Raw genomic sequence first — 24,770 nt, forward strand, 5'->3', positions numbered from 1 at the left:
CACATATTGACATACTGACTTCTGTAGGAGGTTTGACACTAAAATCGAATTATAAAGAGACAGTTCACCCAATAATATCAATTTTATTATCATTTATGTACCTTTGTGTTATTCCAAACCTTCTGTAGAACACAACAGAAGATACTGTATTTCGAAAAATGTCTCAACGGTATTTCAGACTTGAAATAATTAACTCTAGCATTGCTCATCCTCGCATTATACAGGTGCTGGTCATATAATTAGAATATCATCAAAAAGTTGATTTATTTCACTAATTCCATTCAAAAAGTGAAACTTGTATATTATATTCATTCATTACACACAGACTGATATATTTCAAATGTTTACAGCTTACAGCTCATGAAAGTCAAAAATCAGTATCTCAAAATATTAGAATATTTACATTTGAGTTTGAATAAATGACCAACCCTACAGTATAAATTCTGGGTATCTCTTGTTCTTTGAAACCACAATAATGGGGAAGACTGCTGACTTGGCAATGATCCAGAACAGAGGTCCCCAACCACCGGGTCGCGACCCACTACCGGGCCGTGGAAGAATTCCTACCGGGTCGCGAGAAAGTTTTTCAGCGTACGTGTTTCAGACAGTGCGGCATACCGAATTGATTCCTCTTTCATGTATTCATGTAGTTTTAAACCATGAAGGTGAGCCAATAGATATCACACAAGCAACGTGCAAACTTTGCGCAATAGTTATGCCGGTGAACGTCAGTCATACAGAAAGTGAAAGTAAAAAAACTGACGGAGTTTTCTAACGCTGCATTAACAGCGCACATTCTCTCAGAGACAAGAGACGAATCTACTTCAACATGTGCTGATAACAGTATAAATGAATAGAGCTGTCTTAAAGACCCTATCCACAACAACAACAACATCAACCATTGGTCCAAAGTCCTCTTTTCAGATGAAAGTAAATTTTACATTTCGTTTGGAAATCAAGGTCCCAGAGTCTGAAGGAAGAGTGGAGAGGCACAGAATCCATGTTGCTTGAAGTCCAGTGTGAAGTTTCCACAGTCAGTGATGATTTGGGCTGCCATGTCATCTGCTGGTGTTGGTCCACTGTGTTTTCTGATGTCCACAGTCAATGCAGCCATCTACCAGGAAATTTTAGAGCACTTCATGCTTCCTTCTGTTGACAAGCTTTATGGAGATGCTGATTTCATTTTCCAGCAGGACTTGGCACCTGCCCACACTGCCAAAGGTACCAAAGGCTGGTTCAATGACCATGGTGTTACTGTGATTGATTGGCCAGCAAACTCGCCTGACCTGAACCCCATAGAGAATCTATGGGGTATTGTCAAGAGGAAGATGAGAGACACCAGACCCAACAATGCAGATGAGCTGAAGGCCACTATCAGAGCAACCTGGGCTCTCATAACACCTGAGCGGTGCCACAGACTGATCGACTCCATGCCACGCCGCATTGCTGCAGTAATTCAGGCAAAAGGAGCCCCAACTAAGTATTGAGTGCTGTACATGCTCATACTTTTCATTTTCATACTTTTCAGTTGGCCAAGATTTCTAAAAATCCTTTCTTTGTATTGGTCTTAAGTAATATTCTAATATTTTGAGATACTGATTTTTGACTTTCATGAGCTGTAAGCTCTAATCATCAAAATTAAAAGAAATAAACATTTGAAATATATCAGTCTGTGTGTAATGAATGAATATAATATACAACTTTCACTTTTTCAAAGGAATTAGTGAAATAATGATATGATGATGATGATTTTTGATGATATTCTAATTATATGACCAGCACCTGTATATATCGCACAGTACTATCAAGTCTTTCCGGGACTTTTCAGACTATAAGTTTAAGACGTGCAGTGTTTCCATGAATTTTCCAATGCATGTGAATATACGCATCTAGCTATAACATTTAAACACCGCGTCGTTTCACACTGTACAAATTTGACACCTCAATGTGGGGTGACGCCACTGACCTTCACCGTTTCTGAGAAACTGCTTCTGCCCTCAGCCTCTCTCTGTGTTGAGAATTAGGTAAAGGTGCATTCACATTTACTGATGTATCAGCAAACTTTTGAAGTCGAGTCATTTCAATAGGAATACATGCGATTTTCATATTGGGTTCAAGTTTGTCACACTAAATGCCAAAGTAGATTTAGGTTTTTACGCATATGCAATGGTCTGCATACAGTGCGTATGATGCAAGTTTATCACCAGAATAGTATGTGCGTAAGGGGTGGGTGATATCTTATCGTTTGCGATATACCGGTAAAAATTCTCCCTACGATAAGAATTAGTCTTCCAGAGATATAACAATAAAGTCAAGTTGTTGACATATTTCTGTGTGCGACAGTGCGGAGCGACATGGTGGAAGGTGGACGTGAAAATGAGGAGAAGTTGGTCGCTTTTACAATCTGGAACTGGTTTGGTCAGGGCTGTACTGTACAGTGCGACCAAAAAAAAAAAAAAAATCGGTCTGAGCCATGAATAAATGTACTACAGTAGCACGTGTGCAATACAGTTTTGCATGTGTATGAGCCTGTTTACAAACCTGTTGTCCAACAAAGATATCATTTATTGACGTGCTTTTCTCTCCAAATTAACTTAACATAGTCGAGTGGTTGAAATAACTTCTTTTTGTGACCAGACGTGGTTTCATATTACAGAATGATAGCATTATATACAGTGATAAAGGCTATGTCGATTAGCATTGCATTATAAATATACTTTCCTTATAAAAATACCCAAGATTGCTTGAAGAACATAGATAAGCCATATATTTTGTGCAATCGTATGTTTATTGTCTTCAAGTTTCATCAGTTAAAATTTGTCTTATCTCCGTTGTGCGTTTTATTCAGTGATAACTGGATACCTTTGTCCATATTAGGGATTTCCAGGAGTGTCAGCAGAATTATTTCTGCTATGGATATGTGGAGTTTCTGAGCAAGAACGCCCTCCTGCTTCCAGTATGAATTAAACAGTCATTACATTACCTGTGTACTCCGTAATGCTCACAACACCCTATTTTGGGTAAAAATAGGAAAGATAATTATTTTCTCTAAAGAAACCAGATTCCCTGAATTATTGTCATCGCAATAAATACCAGAAATACTGTGATATATTTTTAAGCCCATATCGCCCAGCACTAGTGTGTGTACTGTATAACTTGGTTTTGCACTAATCAGTTGTTCCACAAGGTGGCAACACTGGACCGGGCCATTGTTTCACAGTAGAAACCAAAACTAAAGAGACGGAACAACAGCAACATACAGGACAACAACAACAGACGTCCGTTTTGACAAGCGCTTGTGGCAGGGGGATATGAGAGAACCGCAACAAGATTATAAGAGTACAAAGACTTTTTTTATAAGTAATAACTTCTGGTGAAAAACAGCGCAGACACTGGACTAAGATGAAGCTTTCTAGAGCACATGTGTCGACCGCCTGCATTTGCGCATTTTATCAAATGGAGAATACTTTGAAAGGCTGCGTGTTCGACTGTACGCATACGCATAAAAACCTGAAGTACACTGTAAAAAAATAAATAAATAAAAGCTGAGCAAACTAAAAAGTTTAAGGCAACCAGCTTCAGCAGATTTTTGAGTTCTCTCAACTTATTTTTGTAGGAGATTTTTGAGTTCTCTCAACTTTTTGTTGTATAAACTTAAAACAACAAGTTGAGAAAACTCAAATCTGCTGAAGCTGGTTGCCTTAAACTTTTTAGTTTGCTCAATTTTATTTAATTTTTTTAGTGTATACTTTAGACTTAAGTCATCACGTTGACCAACAGGAAGCAGCTTGGTTTGAACTTCTTGACTTCTGTGTGAGCTGTTCTTCATACATATTGACAATAGACAATGGACGTTTTTACCTGTGAAATTTGACTAATGTGTCCAACACCTTAGGTTTCCTTCATAACATAGCCTGTCCCTTCATGAATACGCTACAAGATCACCCCTTGATTTATGTCAGTAGATGCGAGGAGCTCATAAGTACAGTTACCGTATCACTGATGCCACATTAGTAGCAATGCATGCTGAAGGATGCTTGTTGGATGAAGGTACAGCACAGTAACTCACATATATCACTTTCTATTAAGCTTGGACCAAAAATACACTTCTCATATAAAGTATATGGAGGTAGTTATCATTAAAGGCCAATATGTGTCCACGAGAACATGAGTTTGGGATCCTATCTCCTGACATTTAGCCAGATTTAACCAGCTGGCTTAGACCTGTTTGGTGTGTTGCTGCGTTAGCTTCTTATTTTAGCCTTGCCACTGCTACACATTCCACAAGGGCAGATAACACTCACTCACAGCACAGGGTCAGGCCTCCAGAGTGTATGCTTGGACTCAGACCAGTTTGACTCCATTCCATGGCAATGTTAGTGAAATGTTTAAGTGAGGGATTTTGGTTTTACACTATTTGATGGCACCATTTATTGTGAGACCTAAAGGATGAACGCATGCGTTAATTCAGTTCAATTTTAATGCAGTGATATAGTATGTCAGAAGGATGACCCATTTGAAGAAATAAATGTCAACTAATCTAGTTGTGTGCTTGCTGGTTTACATTATATTTTTATCCTTGTCAGTTATTTGAGTAACTGTCATGCGACAAATGAGATTGTTCATATCAACACCACCCAGCATGATATTCCACAGCGCATCCTAAAAGCTTAACCATATTAACCAGATTGAGCAAGAAGACTATTGAGTAACATGCTTCCAACAGCTGGAACTTGAGAAATGGAGGCTTGCTTCACTGGCTCTTATTCAGTCAGTCAGGAAACATACTGGCCCTGAAAAATCATCTGTCAGTCACAGATCTAATCCTAACCTTTATCCTAAGCCTGAACATAAATGCAAACCAAATTTTGGATTCAGCTGACAGAGTAGTGAGGCAACCTGAGCTTGTTTGATTTGCGTCAGGAACACTATTTCATGTGACACACAGCGAAGCCCCTCAGGACACCACTGCGACTCCAATACAACACTCCAGTCAGGCTGACATAATGTGACCCATCATATGATTCAGTGCATGTGTGCATGCATCCAGACACAGAAGATCCAAACAAAGTAATACAATGAGACAAAGTAGGTAAGGTATAAGGTAAGTTGTTATAAGGTGCAGTTGTTCTTTAAAGTTGGAGTGTGTCATTTCTGTGCTACTATCTGCACCATACAATTTTGCAGAAATATTGGCTTTCAAACAGATTTCCTAAACAATCCCTATGTCTGCCATTGGTCAGTCAACAGATAGTCCTGCCCCAAACTTATGCCATTGGTTGAGCCAATATTGCTTTGCTAGGCTGGTCGGAACACCCAAACAAGCAGAATAATATTTTGATACTGCCATAGCATTTATAATTTTAGGGGAAATATACAGATTTTAAAAGGTGGAGTTTATCATTTCTGCACTATACTAGCAGCACCATATAGTTTTGCAAAAATATTGGCTTTCAAACAGATTTCCCAAACAATCCCTCTGTCTGCCATTGGTTAGCCAACAGACGGTCCCGCCCCAAACTTACACCATTGGTTGAGCCAATGTTGCTGTGTTGGGTTGGTCAGAACATCCAAGCAAGCATGATAATATTTTGATACTGCCATAGTATTCATACTTTTAGGGGAAAGGTACCGATATTCAAGGTGGAGTGAATCATTTCTGCACTACTAGCAGCACCATACAGTTTTGCAAAAATACTGAATTTCAAACAGATTTCCCAAACGATCCCTCTGCCTGCCATTGGTCAGCCAACAGACAGGCCCGCCCCAAAAGTACACCATTGGTTGAGCCAATGTTGCTATGTTGGGCTGGTCGAGACACCCAAACATGCAGGATAATATTTTGATAGCACCATAATGTTTATACTTTTAGGGGAAATCAACGTCTGCACAGATTACTCGGTTGTCTCTGCATATTATGACGCTGTAGGAGAAAGTATTTTAAAATCAAAAAATTTAGTCCAAATGTCATGAGATTCTTGACCATTCCAGCCTACTGTAATTTCCTTTACCTCTACACTGGAATGTCTAGCCGTTTATTTTAATGATCTTCACATACATACACAGTAGCCAAGTCAACAGACCATGAATGATTGATCCAGTTCAAACAATGTGTATCATGCAGCACATACATGTGCTGTACATACCTAATAGACTATATGATGAACAAGTAGTCAATGCCTGGCTCATAATAGCACAAGGCAGACTGGAACATTCCACCACCAGACAGATACTGTAATCAATACTGTTATGTCTAGCTGAAGGCTCTATACAGAGACATATCCTGATTAGTACCGTACCAGACAAACATGCCGACTCTGACTGCCGTCTCCCTGAAAGCAGCTCCTCGTCATGTGGCCTCTTGGTCCGACGCAAACTACCAAACCTCTTCATGGGAACCAGCAGGCCTCACGTCCAGCCTGAAGATCAACCATACCCTCCCGACTAAAGCGAGGATACACGACACAGAGATCCTGTTTGGATAACAGAGAGGTTCGCGTTCTCAGTGAAGTCAGATGATGGATAGCTGTACCTTCAGAAGTGTCTCCTACAGATATTTATGATAGTCTCTGTTGTTCACAGATGCCACCTGTCCCAGCAGTCCACTTGGATTCTTTTAGTACCCTCTGTAGAAATGAAATCCTGGCATTGGCTGTATTCCAGTGTTATTGATCCTCTATGTTCCTGTCTCCACGAAACACACAATGCAGTCCGCCACTATGCTTACACCGTGTCAGTTGAGCAGACCCTGCTGATGAAAGGCAGACTTGCTTATGGCCCCCAGTGCCGCAGATTGTCTTAGAAGTGATGCCCCTCTTCACTTATCTATCTGCACTCTCTCTCTTTTCTCGCCTTCTCTCTTCTCCTCCCTCTCTCTGTTTGTGGAGACCAGCATGCAGCCCTGCCCTCTCTGCAGGAAATTGTCAGGTGCAGCTGTGTGTCTCTTTAAAATAGCATACATGGCAGGAAGCTGTAAAAGGAGACCAGGCAACACAAGCCAGCAACGCTATTGGGTCAGTCCTTCACACAGCTTGCTCTTTTCGCTTGACCTCTGAATTTACATATAGACAGTAAATTTCTTTCACCCCTGTTACTCATATTTTACCCATTTGGTCTTTGTGTCAACCTTTCTTCTGATATTCCAGGTCTTTTTGAAACTTTTAGTTATGCAATGCCATTTTACTTTCCCTTGGTTGTAATTCTTAAATTTAATTACTACAATAAACATTAAATTATTAATGGTGTTTGCTACTATTATTACACATCCATCCATTGTCCAAATTGCATGTCCTGTAAGGCTGCAGAGATGCTGGAGCCTATTTTGTATAAGCTCTTCGTGAGATCTCACCTGGTAAAATATACCACCATATGTACACCAGGGGTGTGCAGTCCATTTGAGATAATTAGTTTGGGGAATGGCTAAATGTTAAATATTTTCATTACCATAAATTCCCTTACATAATAAAATGTTGGGAATACATGTGTAACTGACCGAAATTATTTCTTTGCCAAACGATAGTATTTTCCTGCAAATCTGTGTCAGTAACACAGAGACTGATGTGAGTGCTTCCACAACAGATTTGCTGCTTTATTGCTATGAATCGTCATTACTGTTGCATGTTCTTATTGGTTTGTTGGCATCGGAGTGATTTCATGTGCAAAAAAAGCTGTCTGAAAATCGCTTGCCTAAGTGGAAAAGTATGCGCTTGCTGCCAGATCTTGATTACCGAAAATCTCATTGTAAATCTCATTTGCACAACTAACTAACTCAACCAAACCAAATGAAAAATAAGTAGTAACTGCATATTTTCATGTTTTCTCAAGCAAAACATATCTTCTTAAAAAATGTTTGGCATAGAAAAAGTATGTTCTTTGGCAAATGCTTGAGTAATCTAATCAAAGTGAAAATTTCTGAGGATTTATATACGTGTGTGAAGCATGTGGGAAAGCACTGCTGTAAATGACTATTCCTGGCAACAGATCTACTTGTAATTAGACCTCTGCCATGGTATTTTTTATTTGTCATCTCTCTTAAATTAATGAATTAGACAGCATAGATAACCCAGTTAAAGAACAAAGCAGGACTAAATGTATACTTTTCTTTTTTGGTCCAGACCAAAAGAACTAAAAGAGAACCAAACTACAGGTGTGAACGCCCTTAGAATCTGGATTCAATCTGAAAATGATCTGTTTGTGATTTCAATCCTACAGTGCCACTTCTGCAGTTTGAAATCCCATCTCCTCCAGAACTGCCTTCTCTCCAAGGGCAGACAATAATACAGAAACTTTCCAGCAGTGCTGATGCCGAGAGCTCTGTGTCCCTCTGGTGTCTGATTCCTGGTGTTTACACCTGTTTCAGACTGCATCAATCCCATCCAAAGATAATAAAAGCCTTCTATACATGTTCAGAGTGAAACTTGACTGAAGATTCAGTGGACAAACAAAACAGACCATATTTATTCCATGGGATCAGTGTCTGTCTTACAATATACAACACAACTGTGTGTAATCAAAGCCGCAATGTTCTTTTACACATAATAGGTGATGCACACCAAATTTTATGCAGTTTCTATAGAAATATCTAGAGTTTTCCAAGTACTTTGAAGTATAAATAATCTTCTCACCCTTCTAAGTGGTATATATGATATAAGATGATTATTTGACTCACAGTGCCTCCTGGTGGGAAGTGAAGGAGATCGCTGAAACACGTTTGAGGATCAACCTCTAAAGTGAGTGCAGGTCAGAATGAATTTCTCCACTAGAAGTATAAAATGTATGATTAAACAGAAGTGGAGCAGGTCAAACAGATGATATAAAGTGGGATTGGGTTATCTCAGTGCATGCAGCAGCTCAGGTTTCATATTCAAATAAAGTGCACAAAGACATATTATAAAGCCTCAATATGCCACCACAATGATCAGCATGAAAAGAGCTCTTTGAAATGAACTCTTTGCAATTTAATTGCTCTAAAGCTTTTTGTCAATGAAAGAGGCCACCTCCTGTGACCTTTTGGCAAATTGAGGCAAAGGAAACAGACTTCGGAAGAGACCTGTTATTGAAGAACAATCTGGAAACGTGGCCAGAAATGTTTAGGTGCGTTCGTTTTGGTTCAGTATGGCACACAGTAACAGGCACTCAGTCTTCCCACTGCCGTCTCTAATGCTGGATGGATTTCTGGAATATTCTTCTCACTACTGACACAAACAAACCTCTTCATACTATTAGGGTAGAATGACTCACTGCTCATTTTTGAGGGTGTACTGTGTACACTATTAACCACCACATTTCTTAAAGGGGTCCCTATTATGCTTTTTCACTTGTGTAGTGTGAATGTTTGGGCATAAAATGATCTACAAAGTTACAAATCTCAAAGTCCACTCCAAAGGGAGATATTTCATTTAAAAAAAAAAATCCCTTTTCAAGAACTACAATGAACGGCTCGTTTGGACTACAATGTTGTTTTCCTGTATTTGTGACATCACAAAGTGATGAATATCATTAAAATTAATCCCGCCTACGGAAATTCGAATGGTTGGTGGGAGAACGCTTGGTTGAGCACTGCACGTTTCAAAATCGAAACCCGGTGCGGGTGTTTTTATATCACTGTATTTCTGAAGGAATCTGACTGTTTTCAGAAAATTTTGGATGTCATTTTAATTTCATCTGTCATGCAATGTCTGATAAAGCAGCGTTTGTGAGCGAGCTCTGCTTTGTCTACAGCGTTACCGGGGAAACCTCGATCTCTACTCCAACAGCACCTCCGCTGGCAGAGAATTAATTTGCATATATGCCGCCACAAATAGTGTAACTCCGTGGGACTATGGTATAAATAAATTTAACTGTATAACAGTTTCACTGCAATTCATGTTATAATGTTAGAATTAAAGAACAATAAACATAATACATATTACCGTTGCACTTATCTGTACATAGTAAATGCAGTTATTTTTAAGCTGTTGTTGACATCCTATCTAAAACGTGATCTAGCCAACAACAATGATAACGTTACCATTTTAATATGTCTTGCAATATCCGTGTGTGCAAAGGTTCTGTGCTATCCTCTTGTTCAATATTCTTAATTGATATAGCAATATTGATGAACTTGCTGCTTTGGCAAGGGGCGTGGCAGTACTGAAACGCCGTCTAAGCTGTTCGCCAATCACAACACACTGGGACAGCTAACCAATCACAGCACATTTCGTTTTTCGGAAGGTGGGCCTTCATCAAGCCCCAAACTAATCCAGCAGTTTGTGCCAGGCTGGGGAGAAAGTTATTGTAATGTAAATTATGTGAAAAATAATACGATTTTCGAACCGAGCATGTTCTAGTACACCCCCAAAACAAAATCAAGACTTTATAAAAGAGCATAATAGGACCCCTTTAAGAAAATACAAAGATTTTTATGCCTTGAACACTTTTCAGTTAGAAATTAAAGTTGTAATTTATAGACAAGTGTTTCTACCAAGATCAAATGCTCGCAGTGATTTTGTGAGCTATTGCCATGAAAAAATATCACATTTATATACTACTATATATATGTGTGTCAAATACAAAAAGGGGTTTTCAAGCATTTTTCCCTGTACATCAGAATGTCCTGTTAAATATTATTTTTTTCTGAGCAAAAATAATGACGATCATACATATTTACCAGAAAAAAAACAAAATAACATCATCTAACAATGGTTTATATACCAAAAAATCTTGTCAGGAATTAGAACCAGAATCATTACATGACATTAAAAGACTCCATTTAAAAATCACAGCGCAGCCCTCAAAAATCTAATTTGTTAATTTGAAATCTTTACCAATTTTTGCCACTATCCTTCAAAGGCTTGACTCATTTGTCAGCAATAATCATTTCAAATATATGATCACTTCTTTTTTTATATATTTTAATAAGTACAAGTCAGAATAAGTATGTTTTATAACATATCTGTTATGCTGAATGGCGATGGAACATTATTTCACCCATACTTTAATGTTTCTAATACCTTTTGTAAAAATAAAATGTCAAAGTAGACACTTTCCTTGCGTATAATATGCTTTCTGGGCATATAAAATCACTTATGTAAATGTAATTTGATGTGGAAACCAAAATGGGATATCTTGTCCTTGATTATACAGCATGTTATTATTAAAAACTGAAAATGATAAGATCTGATATTGTAAAGTAATATCAAGCTTTTAAATTCTGCTACTGGAAGACAAAGCTATCATTAAAAAAGCAGTCCAGTTATTTGTCTTCTTAGATTCTCGAACTAAAACAGAGATTTGTCAGTCTTTGTCTCACAAATACATGGCTATCTAATTAAATAAAAGTAAAACAGACCTATTATCTGTGATTTATTAGGGTACATTATTCATAGATATTGTGTGAGCCCAGTTTGAGACCCAGACACAATGACACATCAAAAGATCATTGAGAAAATGTGCAGTATTCATTGACTGTCAGCAGATTTTGGAACTGACAAGGAAAACTGAGCAGTTCTGTTAATCAGCTGGGTGCTGAGAAGGTGCTGTGTTTTACTGCCATGCTTTTGATTTGTTGACTCTTGACATACTGAACCTGCAATTCTCTGTGCAAGAACAAAATGAGTGTATAAAAGAGCACAAGAACAAATGTCTCCTTACGACAAACCACTTTCTCATTTAAAGTCGCTTTGGATAAAAGGGTTTGCTGAATTAAAAATGTAAGTTACATAAAGCTGCAAGATATTCAAAGTGACAGTGCACCAAACCATGAAAATCCTGTCATTATTTACTCACCCTCATCCTGCGCCAACCTCTTTGACTTTCTTTCTTCTGCTGAACAAAAGATATTTTGAACAACACTGGGGAAAACATTGGACCCTATTATTTTCCATTTCATCGACAAAAAGCATCTTGTTCAAAATATCTTCTTTTATGTTCCACAGAAGAAAGAAAGTCATACAAGTTTGCTAAGACATGAGGGTGAGTAAATAATGACAGGATCTTCAGTTCTGGCAACAGTTTACACTTTAAAGCGGTGTAAAAAACAAATCCTGTCACTGACAACCTGAACTTAGCAATAAGCTAATGAAGAATGAAATATAACAATAACACTTTTTAGGATGCTGTATTTACAGTACAGCTAGCTCTCCTGCATATTTCTTAATTTTACAAAACAGAAACGCAATAAATCTGTGACTATCTAAAAATGTATGATATGTTATGGTACAAACTAAATGAAACGGCTTTTACATGAGGATGATTTAGGAGTTGTTTCATTACGATATTGATAAGTTGATTCTTACTCTTGTATAAAATCAGCAAATGGACTGTGAGCCTTCGATTGACCTGTAAATCCTGTAACAAGCCCTCACTCAAGTCATTTCCAGGCCACTACTTGACTCTGACTGAAGAAACACTGATGTGGGCTCAAGTCTGCGTCCCATTATCTTTGAAACTGCTTAATGGCCACATTAGATCTGCACAATTTGGCCTAATAGCATGTGCTCTAATGGGTTTAGTCATTAGAAAATCAAAGGCTGAAAAACCCAAATCATGATCTTACCACATCCTGTTCTGATATTTTGAAAGTGAGTCAACAGGAAGTCAAACTCTGTGCTACACTGATCAGCTTCCCCAAAACCATTATAACAAAAGGGAAGATACATGTACAAAACATATCTGCAATCAGTATACAGAGAAAACTGACTAGCTAAAGAAGGTCGCTGAATTAATTCTCACCATGCTGGTATTGTTTTTTTTATATTAAGCGGTGTCTTAATCAACAGCATGCTTTGATGAAACTGGGATCAAATAGATAATAATTTATATTTATAAAATTGATAGTTCAGGTCCTAGATGCTTATTGGTCAATATGGCATCTTGCCATGTTAAAATACAAAAACAGCTAAGTCACAAAACACAGTCATTTTAATTAATATTTATATATGTATAAATGTAATAATTCATTATGTATAGCATATATTATATTACATTTTGGCTCAGAATCAGCTAATTTCATTAGCTAAATAACAGAGTAACCTAAAAACAGGGCCAGGACACTATACTTCAATAACCACTTCATTAAATTGCCAAGCTTGAAATATGCAGTATATTCTGTTAAATGGAAAAGAACATGGGATGAAACCAACTGAAAATATTAAACGAACAGACTTGTGTCTCACCTTTTCTAGATTTGGAGAACAGCTTGATGGTGGCAGGAGCTGAGCTGGACGAGGAGCGGAAGATACCACTGAAACTGAGACGGCGGGGAGATTTGGGAGGTGAGTCCTGGTGAGATGATAGCGGATGTGGGAAGATGGTTTTAGGAGTGCCTGGACTGATCCTGGGACATACGGGGGCTGACGATGGGGTACAGGGTTGACTGGCAGGAGGCTTCAAACATGGGCTAGCTGACTCACTTCTGTCACCCTGAGAGAAAACAGTAAAGATATGTTTTAGACTCGTAGATCTACTTTCATTTCTGCTGATGTTAGATCATTTGCCAAATTCTGTGACCATACAATAAGAAGAGGAACTGCTTTTTTGTAATAAAGTGAAATGAACTGGTTTCTGAGCCATTTGTAATTTAATATAAGCAACTGACCGTTAAAACGTCACCAAGCAATCCTGAACACAGCATGATTTTCTCTTCATGTGCTTATAATAAGTTACAAATTGAAAGTATATTATTCTTACATGGGCTACAATGAGATGCGACACTGCAACAAAATCTTTCCTCTGCCATATTTTGGGATAACAAAATTCTGTTTTAAGTTGTTGATTGTATATATATATATATATATATATATATATATATATATATATATATATATATATATATATATATATATATACATATATATACACATATATATATATATATATATATACATATATATATATATATATATATATATATATATATATATATATATACATATATATACATACATATATATATATACATACATATATATATATATACATATATATATATATATACATATACATATATATATACATATACATATATACATATACATATACATATACATATACATATACATATATATATATATACACACACACACAATTATACATAAAATATATTGTTTCTATATATATATATATATATATAGAAACAATATATTTTATGTTTATTGCAAAATATGCATATATATTCAAATATTTAAGCATTTTGAAAGCGTGGGGAGACTGTCTCAATTAATTATATACTGTGCCTCATGGGAAGGGCGGAGCTCTGCACTCGTTTGGCACAGTTTTCTCGCTGCTCACTTGATTGGTGGAATTTTCTATGCAGCATTAATGTAGTAGTATATTTTTATTTTATGCCATGTCAGCATCTTACGCTATTTTCATGGCAAATCAATTCGAAAAATACAAGTATGACAAATACAATAAAAACCAGCAAACAAACAAACAAACAAACACACACAAGTTTACAGCATTAATGTAGCTTTTCACAAGAGATTCTGCTGTTAAACACACATTTAAAACAAGTTTTAAAAATGCAAACTGATGACTTCAACAAAAGCATATACCATCGATTAACAACCTCAGAGCCCTATAGAGAAAATGAATGGCATTTTTGCTTCCGGAACGTTCTGGGATGCTCTAAAAAGCTTGTCTGACTGAGCAACAGTAACTGAGAGTGTGAAGCTTAACAGTGGGCAAAATATACAGGAAATTACATTAACACAGTCAGCTATTTCTATAACACTCAGCATGATATCTCCTGATACATCAGCCTTATCTGGCTATTGGTTTTGAAGTTCAAGATTCTTGAGTCAGGCAGAATCAGCCTTGCAATGTCAGAAAAAAAGAAGCAAGAATGAAGTACTTCAGTGTATCGCTGTGATAACAGAGTGAAACAGGATGAGAATGTTACTACATCAGCATACTACTTGACAAAGCCAAAACATTGCACAACACATGCTGATAGAGAAATATTTTCAACAAGCATTAAGAGGAGATGAACTTATCAACTGTGAAATTACCTCAAGGCTTATAAACACTGACCTCAGTTAAAAATATAACAGTCCTGTAATGTTTTGTAGTGAAACGACCCGTTATTAACTATATATTAAATTATTAACTATACTTTGGTGACTTTATTTCACAAATATTGTTAGTTCTTTTACACAGTTCAGTTAAGACTGTTTGACAGTCTCATAAAAAAGCATTTTGTGTGGCTGATCTTAGTAGCTACACAAAGCCACACCTGAGAGCAAGCTATGTTTTCTCATACTTCATTGCACAATGGACAGTTTTAAGTGAAACAGGCAGTAAGCCTAGTGCCCTAAAAGTTAGTATTTCAAAGCACTGACCTTCAACTCTTTGGCAAACACTTAGATTGTTTATTTGTTAAGGTGCCCATTCACTAGGCTGCTGTTGCTTCACAGGCTGTTTTCATTGGCCCAGCTTTATCTGGCTTTGATTACAAGAGGAAAGGTAGGCGTCGCCTTCCAGCTTAGCTCTGAGTGGGTAAGCTATATATATATATATATATATATATATATATATATATATATAGATAGATAGATAGATAGATAGATAGATAGATAGATAGATAGATAGATAGATAGATAGATAGATAGATAGATAGATAGATAGATAGATAGATAGATAGATAGATAGATAGATAGATAGATCGATAGATAGATAGATTAAATGTTGTAAAATAATAAGAACATCCAAGGGGGTGCGTAATTTTTATAGGCACTGTATACTTGGCACATTTAATTCAAGTTTAATATTAGACACGTTTCACAGCAACAAGGCAAATAAATCTAAAAGCCATTAGAGTTAGCTGTAATATGGCAATAAATAACACAGAACTACTTGTGCATGGGACGACCGTTTAACTCTGACCGATTGCTTCATTTAACAAATACTGCCATTTATACAATTCAATTAGAAATCCTGGCACATGCAAGACTAAGTTTCCTTCCATTAAAGTCCTGGCATCGTTTTTTCCCTTTCTGTGCAAAATCATCATCCATAGCCACAAAGCAAGCATTGAAATGGTTGAGTCTGAAATTGAAAGAGCAGCATGTGCAAAGAAAGTTTGCCTCGCCTTTTATTCATGAGCAATGTTTCAGCCAATGTTTATAAGCCCAGCCAACCACAGAATAGTACAGGCAGCACACTCCCACTCTCCTCTTTACTAACAAACCTTATTACTCAAGTGCATGTTTAAACAAGTCGGCTCTATTTCTGTGTAATATAACCTGTGATGTAGCAATCCACACAATATTCCTTCAAACCACAGATGCAAAGGCTCTGTTCCAAAACCTAGTGACCTAATCCTGCTCTACTGTCCACATACAGTACGTAGAGGCTTCATAAAGAAGCATGCTAACTGAAATGGAACCGAAGTGACAGTTTTGGAGTGCTCTGCATCCGGAAATGTAATACATGACAAATAACACCCTTTATATTTCCATGAATCTTACCTATAGGCCATTTATAGTTTTCACACACATACATTCTCATCTTAATAATATCTATAGAATTAATTTGAATGGTATTATATGTAGCAATCATATATGTCAACAATATACATTTTATTCATATATGCAACCTTATTAAACCAAAATATGTTTATATAGAAAAAATCTGCATGTTTAAGTTTTTGTAATTTCTTTTATATTATATAATATCAAAGTGTATTGACGGGATTTAGAATGGATATACATGACATGTATGTCCAAAATGTATTACACATACAGAAATATACATATTTATGGTTTCTCTCTCTCTCTGAAATTGTTCTAATAGGGTTCATGTTTTTACGTCATATGACAATTTCATTTATGGAAATGTAATGTGGACAAACTCAATGAACATAAATCAGTCTAAATGTGCACAAATTCTGAAAATCTGGTAAAAGATGGCTATTTTGTGTATTTTACCTTGCGCATTTCATCCTTATCTGCTCTGTCAGTCTCTCCGTCCATAAGAGAGGATGTGAATGTGCTCAAATCCTGTTCAAAGACAAAACATCAGCGTTAATGATAAAAGCCAAACAGTATGAATCAAAACATAAATAACAGCCTTTTAAAGAAGCGACTTAAGCCAAATTCATAATACACTTCTCAGCAGTACACTGTAAATTAGGGATGAACGAGATTTATTGTTCCCATGTAGCTTATTAGCCGATTTGATCATTTTTTATTCATTGATTTAGCAATCGTTAACCTTAATATTCTTTAAGCAGGTGCTGTTAAATAATGTTCAAAATGAAAAAATTAAACAGCCATTTAGTATGCAATTTATGACTGTGTGAGTTAGATTTACTCTGCCAGACATTCCTGATCCACACAAAGAAAGACAAAATGGACTCTCTAATCTCTTATTCAATGGAGGCAGACTGGGAACAGGATCAAACATTGGTTGGTTTTGTCGGCTGATGCCTTTTTGTTGGGCCTGAAAACATCACTGTGGGGGGTGATGCCAAAGTTTAGGCAACTGTTCAACACTCATTTAACTGACTTAAAACAGTAAAACAGTATTTCCCTGAACAAAGAGTGGCTCAAACACATTTGTTTTTAGACATTTCACTCAAAAAGAATGACCCAATGCAATGAAAACTAAGAAAACCTAGGTATGCACTAAGTAACCTTGACTGAGCAGTGAATTCATTTTCAAAATACACCCTTTGTGTATCTCAGGTCCTCCAACTAACTTGCCAAGTGACGCGTTAACAAAGCTACTTTGAGTGAAAGCACACAATGACACATCTACATGCTCAAGGTTTTTGATTCTTTATCGGTTTACAGTACATGCTACTCCTGTCCAACTAGTTTAACACAGCTGATGTACAGGACTCATAAGGGCCAGGCCAAAACTTTTAAACGGATAGTTCGCCCCAAAATGCTAATTTGCTGTGATTTACTCACCTCAGACCATCCATGATGTAAGTGATTTTTTTTTTCTTGAGTAGAACAAGATAATTTTTCAGGTCCTTGGTGATTTGTAAAATGTGAGTAAATGCTACCTGCACTTTAAGAGTCAAAAAAAGCATATCGGGCAAGACAAAATTAATATATTGACAATATAATAATATATCCTGACAATATATTGAGGTCTTATGAAGCAAAACAATCAGTCTATGGACGAAACCGATCATTATTTTACAACATTATTAGCGGTAAGCCTCAGGTAAACAGGGAGGTCCAATTCTTTTCTATGAACTGGTTCTACTTCATAAATAACCAGATACTGACTGGTTTTTGGACCCCCCCGGACCCCCCAAATGCTGTCTAATCAGCATCTTGATATGCCACACCTGTGAGGTGGATGGAGTATCTCCACAAAGGAGAAGTGCTCACTAACACAGATTTAGACAGATTTGTGAACAATATTTGAGAGAAATAGGCCTTTTGTGTACATAGAAAAAGTCTTAGATCTTTGAGTTCAGCTCATGAAAAATGGGGGCAAAAACAAAAGTGTTGTGTTTATAATTTTGTTCAGTGTAATAATCCACTAGAATAGCAAAACACTATCACAGCAAATAATGAACTGCTCTACTGATCTGTCTTTTTGCCATGATGTAGAGGTGGTGTTATTGCTGCTGCTGCTGCTAGCTACTCCTCTCCTCAACAAGCTGTTCTAACAAGTACCACAAATAAACATTGCAGTCACTGACAGGCAGACGATGAGCAGAACCAGGCTACCTTACACTATACACCACTGTAGTCATCATAGTCAAAATACCCCGCTGACAATACCAAAATATTACATTACCGAATATGTCTGAAAAGTCCCACTTACAGAAATTCATTAATGAGCACAGTTATGAAAATATTTATTATGGTGCCAGGGATTTTATGGTTTTGTATTGAGGCCAAGATTTTAGATTTCTTCACTTGCAACTCCCTCCCAAACTGTAGCGTATGAACAGAGAGTCCTTTATGAGCAGAGCCAGAACACCTCTCTCATACTGTACGGACTGAGATGTTATGAATACTGAGGCAAGATAAATAAGGGGAAATATATCATCTTAAAGCCGTGGCCATTAAATGTCAGGAGACAGAACTTCGTATAGGAAACTATGATAAAATATCAGAATCTAAGAGACAATTACTGTGTGATTGGTTTTATTTCTTCTGTAAGCCACAGGAAGCCACAAGATTCAAGAGCTTGCAACTCACTAAAAGAGCTACAGTATAGTTTGTTTTGCCCATTGCAACTCTCCTTGATATAGAAACACGAAATTATCTGTAGACTATTTGATTTGTAATCTACAGGAAGATAATTTATGAAAATCAAAAGTTATCAGTATAAGAAAGTGAGTTTAAACTATTTTTTTCCTAAACAGAGAACTGTAAACAACACCATAAGATAGTGCAGATGGCTCATAGTTTTTGTGTCACTCTTAAATTAGGTTGACATCTTTGGAAGGTGTCAAAAGAAGACCTTTTCTCTATGAACAACAAAAACATTTAAGGCCTACATGGCATATTATTTACAAGAAAGAGGCTGTAGTCAATCATAATGGGTGCCTCGCTAATGAGAAACAGACTACTTTAGTCATTCTGAAGCACTGGAAGGAGAAAAGAAGTAATTTTTCAGTGTTTGCAGCTTTTTGCACAATGTTCAGATGCACAGGTCAAGTGTTATGTTTACACGTGGTTATGTTTATGATTCACGTGAAGTTTATGGCTACAGGCGAAGATCAATGGTTCAGGATGAGGCAGAGGACGGGGACGAGAGAGGATCTTTCAAACAAATCCCATTTCAAATCTCAGAAAGATGTTGGGAGGAGGTCAAATAAATAAGGGAACATGTTCAGATGTATCCTAAATCTGACAGGTTCTAAAAGGAATCTGAGTAAGCCTGGACAACTGTGAATTGATTATTGCACAATTCATTTGAATAGGACGTACTTTACTGATCCATAAACATCATGTATATTAGCTATGACAGGCAAAACATGTTTAGGACATTTTAAAACAGGGTTGTCCAATCCTGCTCCTGGAGGTCCAACATCCTGCAGATTTGAACAGCATCCAGCTCCAACATGCTTGCCTGGAAGACTAAGGACTATGTACTAAAAACTGTTTTTTCCTTTACGTTTCTGAAAAGTTTCAAGTACATACAACAACACTGTTCACACAGATCCACAAAAACGACTAAAAATGCTGTATTACCATTGTTGGCCATGCCACTTTGTCCATGCACATACACATTCCTATAGACTGAACAGGTAATATGCATGTGCATAACGTCACCGTTTTCACAAATTTGTGTTTTCGTAGTTTACACATAGATGACAACAGAATTAATTTTAAAAACTTGTCATTTGAAACCCGTTTTCAAAGGTTTGTGCTTTCAGACCACCAAAATGCTGTTGTTGTGTAAATGAATGGCCAAAATGCATAAAAAGATTTCCATATTAAGTTGAAAATGGGTCGTGTAAATCAATGCCCTCTAAGGAGTTAATCCTGAATTAGCTGATTCAGATGTGTTTAATTAGGGTTGGAGCTAAACTGAATACTCATATTGTACCAAACCTTTGTGCTGTTATTTATTCCGTGAAACACAAAAGGGTAAGTTTTAAAGTCAGCATGAAATGGAAATTTTCCCTGTTTTTTTCCTGACGTCATCATTTTTAATCAAAATTTCATGTCTGGACTTTCCAGTGAAAACAACAGACCTCTCTCTGGTGACTATTTCAGTGATCTAGTCGACTTAAACCCTGTCTCTTCAAGCTCACATTCATCTGCCTCCACTTTTGAGAGCAAAGCCCACATCTCAACATCCACTTATTAAAAATCAATGCAAAGACCCCATCCTACATTACTTCTCTGTCGATAATCTGTTAAACTCAGATGTACGTCTCAAATTTCTTTGTGACTTTAAAAGAAGGAATTTTTATGCAGCTCTTTTCATCGGTTCACTGTGATTTCATCTATCAAATTCTAAAAAGAAACATTCTCTCCATTGAATCTCTGCATTTTTATTTTTGCGTTTAATCAAAAAAAAAAGCAACAATGTGCCAGGTTTAACATCACTAGATTACGGCAAGTGTCGTGGAAAAGAGTTGTGTGAAAACTGTTTTCCACTGAAAAAAAAACATCATTAATGTGTTTGGATCAGAAGGCAGAAATGATGACAGAATATGCATTTTTATGATCTAATTCTTAAGCAGCAGGGTGCCTGAAAATATTCCTGCCAGCTATGAGCAGAATGTTGCATCCCTTTGAAAACCTGAGTCTACAGTGCATGCTAAGAGAAAATACTTGACTATACAAAGAGTGCAGCGGTGACTTACTTATTATCACCAAGAAAGACAGAATATCAATGTCATAACTTGAACTTATCTTTGTTTTGAGCAGATGCCCTTGAATGGCATTCCATAAAGCAATAATATACAGACCTGGCCTTGATGTTAATTATACAGGCAGAGTCAGAGAGAGCTTGCATTTCAGCATGTAACGCTATGATGAGTCACGGCTGAGAGCAGAACGCGCTCTCTTACAGCTGTTTCCCTCACTTCCTCTTTCAGCTTTCTAAACAGCCTGGCTCAAGCAATAGCAAACCATCTATATTTCAAGCCCACAAGCGTACTTTTCGTGCAGTTCTCTCGAAAACGTTCAGTTTTGTTATCGTACGCGAGCAAACGTAGGCCTGTTCAACCACAGCTCATACACGCGCGTTCATGTTTGCGACACGCGTTCGCGTTGGGGCAGGGGAGGGTCTCCAGCTCATGTTTTGACAGCTCAACAAGCAGATCTGATTTCAAAACGATACTTTTACCTTCCCCACGACTGTAGTAAGAAAAACTGCGCAGGAGTAATAAAGCAACTCATATCACATTTTAGCTTAATAAGTTGCAATAACTTCTTAAGCGACAATGTAACAAAGATGTTCCAAAAATGTAATACCTAACGTTCTAAAAATTCATCAGAACGCTTGAAATGGAACTTAATGCGAAGACATGCTGTACTTAAAAGACAGTAAACGTATAAAACGCGTTCCACACGCCCACGCAACACTCACGCGGAATTGCTAACACTTCACAAAGCAGTAAAGTTATAAAATATAAAGAGCGAAAATAAACTCACTGGCATGTTCAGGCGCAGAGATCGCTTTTTCTTTGAGGATTTCTTTGTACAATCCTTTTTCTTGGAGTCCATCACTGTACTTCCCATTTTCCTGCAGTCAGAATTCTTCTCTTAATAATTTTGGGAGGAAGGCGTTCTCCACTCGCGAAAATATTCACGCCAGTTTAGCGATGAAATCGTCGTTCGTAGCGTGAATTTTGCAGAAGCTCGTCTGACTTAAAACGAGCACATCCCGAGACTCCAGTTCCTTATCAGTGTCACTGCGCCGTGGAGGACATCCGCATTCAGCTCCGCTGCTGTCTACTCTGCTGTCATGGGTTCGAGTCCCGCACTGGAGACTGCGCACACAACACTGCTGCTGAGAATCTCAGACATGCTTATCTTCTGCAACATCTGCCTGCTGAGTGTGAAGCTGAAGGACTGACACTTCCTATAACAAAATAATTTACTCACCCTCATGACATTCCAAACCTGTATGACTTTTCTTTTTCTTTTTTCTTTTTCAAACAGTTCAGAGCAGTGCTTTTATCCATACAAGAAAGTAGAAAGTCAATGCTTACCAAACTCTTAAAGGGATAGTTCAACTAAAAATGAAAATCTGCTGTTAATCTGAGATGTAGGTGGCTTCAGATTTGAGAGATTTCTTCTGTAGAACTGTACAGTAAGATTTTTAGCTGAATTCCTTGGCTATTCATGAAATGCAAGTCAATGGCTACCGACACTTTGAGGCAAGATTATAGCCACACTGTAAAAAAAAAAAAAGTTGAGCCAACTTTAAATTTTAAGGCAACCAGCTTCAGCAGATTTTTGAGTTTTCTCAATTTGTCGTTTTAAGTTTATACAACAAAAATGTGAGAATCTCCCACAAAAATAAGTTGAGCAAACTCAACTTTTAAGTTCGCTCAACTTTTTTTTTTTTTTTTTACAGTGCATGGCTCCTGACAATAAATTGATGTCTGTGCAAGAAACTGAACATTATTTACAGCATAATTACCTGTAATCTCTTTAAGTCATCATGGTTTTCATGTAATGGTTGTGTAGTCTGCATGTTCACAAATATTGGATTCAAATTTGCTTTGATACCTTTCTACCTTATTTACTCATCTAGAAAATGTAATTGTACTGTAACTGCAGTTGTGGCTGTTTAGAACTAGGTTTCAGTAGAAAACTGAAACCAAATGAACCTCATGCAAGAAGACCCACATCCAAAAACCGTCTCACTCATCATATAAAGGCAAAGATACTACCAGAAACATCACTCAGCTTATTAATAAATGTATCTGATTTATATTGTGTAAGTTGTTCGCGAAGTTGACATGCTTTAATAAATACAAACTCTGGTCTTCAAATATAAAAAGTGTCTGTAGTTCAATATAAAGTTGTTTTATTCTAGCAAAAGTCATTAGTGGAGTGCATACTACAGTCTCTAGGGGGCGCTACTGTACTTTTATTCCACTATCACTTCCTTGCTTTCTTAGAGAAATTTGAAGTGATATTGCTATATGTTAAACATAATTGAAAAAGCTGGTTGATACTTATTCTTTCAGAGACCCCCAAAATGGCCTATATTTGGACATGTGGCACACTTTCAAATAAAGTGGTATTTGTATCAGTATATCTACTGCTTCATCATCTTCTACAATCTAGCAGCTGGATATCTGCTCAGCACTTTCTCAGACTGAGTAGTGTTAGATGTGGAGATTCTGGAGGCCCTTGAAGCCTGCGTCTCCTTCCTGCTGTTCGAGAAGCCGCTTTTGTATTTGTGTAGCAGTGTGTGTGTGAAGACATTATCATCCTGGAATACGGGATCATCATAATGGAACAGTGTTTGAATAATCGGGAGCAGCTGGTCCTGTAAAATAACCTCATATTGCTGGGCTGTAATACGACCCTGTAGAGCAATCATCAGACCTAATGACTGCTGTGTCATTATGGATTCTCTGCCATGCTTAATACCTGGAAGCAGATACTGTATTGTGAGTTATACGTTACATTAAAAATAACTATGTAAAGTGTCGTCAATATGTGACAAATTTAGGAAATAATGTACACAAATTGTTTGAAGATTCTGCATTGTTTTCATGTGACTGATGATACACTAGATTTATCAGACAATTAGATCATCATTATGGATCCAAATATAGTGCAAACTGAATTTAGTGCACTCGGACAGTGTCTCTTATGTTTCATATCCTACAGTGATGATTTCTTCTAGTTCATTAGTATGTAATATTGGCCTTCAGAGCATCGTTGCTGTGTTGATGTGTAGTTTATTTGATTTTCTGTAGCCCAGTCATGTAAAATTGACTCTCTGTCCTCAGGTTCAAGTTTCCAGTCTTTCTTTCTTTCTCAGCTCCAGAAGCTCAGGGTCCCTACATAGTGATCACTGCCCCTTACTCACTCATCAGAGGATATCTATAGACTTCACTTGACTAAGTTGGTTAAAATCTGAATTATTATAAACCTCTGTATGCAGGAGCACAATACCGTTCAAAGGTTTTAGATCGGTAAGATTTTTAAAAGCAGTCTCTTCTGCTCACCAAAGCTGAATTTATTTGATCCACAATACAGCAAAAACAGTAATATTATGAAATATTTTTAGACTAAAATAACTGTTTTCTATTGTAATATGTTTTAAAATATAATTTTAATTCTGTATTTTCAGCATCATTACTCCAGTCTTCAGTGTCACATGATCCTTCAGAA

The 24,770-nt window shown here is 37.0% G+C and overlaps 1 protein-coding gene across 4 annotated transcripts in view; it reads right to left on the bottom strand.

Moving 5' to 3' along the window:
• Positions 1-22,407, bottom strand: part of prkag2b (protein kinase, AMP-activated, gamma 2 non-catalytic subunit b) — a 37,366-nt gene extending 14,959 nt beyond the window's left edge. The window contains exons 1-3 of one of the 4 annotated variants that reach the window (XM_058748357.1): positions 22,065-22,407; positions 16,908-16,979; positions 13,155-13,401 (exon numbers count right to left, since the gene is read on the bottom strand). In XM_058748357.1, coding sequence (XP_058604340.1) covers positions 13,155-13,401; positions 16,908-16,979; positions 22,065-22,151 — 406 coding nt within the window. In that variant the 5' untranslated portion in view covers positions 22,152-22,407. Of the gene's footprint in view, positions 1-6,299; positions 6,820-13,154; positions 13,402-16,907; positions 16,980-21,376; positions 21,674-22,064 lie in introns of those variants that run through there. The other 3 variants (XM_058748364.1, XM_058748373.1, XM_058748380.1) reach the window with 3 other exon arrangements.
• Positions 22,408-24,770: the final 2,363 nt, after the last annotated feature.

The sequence above is a fragment of the Onychostoma macrolepis genome, chromosome 02 (genome assembly GCF_012432095.1).
Source record: "Onychostoma macrolepis isolate SWU-2019 chromosome 02, ASM1243209v1, whole genome shotgun sequence".
Classification (NCBI taxonomy): domain Eukaryota; kingdom Metazoa; phylum Chordata; class Actinopteri; order Cypriniformes; family Cyprinidae; genus Onychostoma; species Onychostoma macrolepis.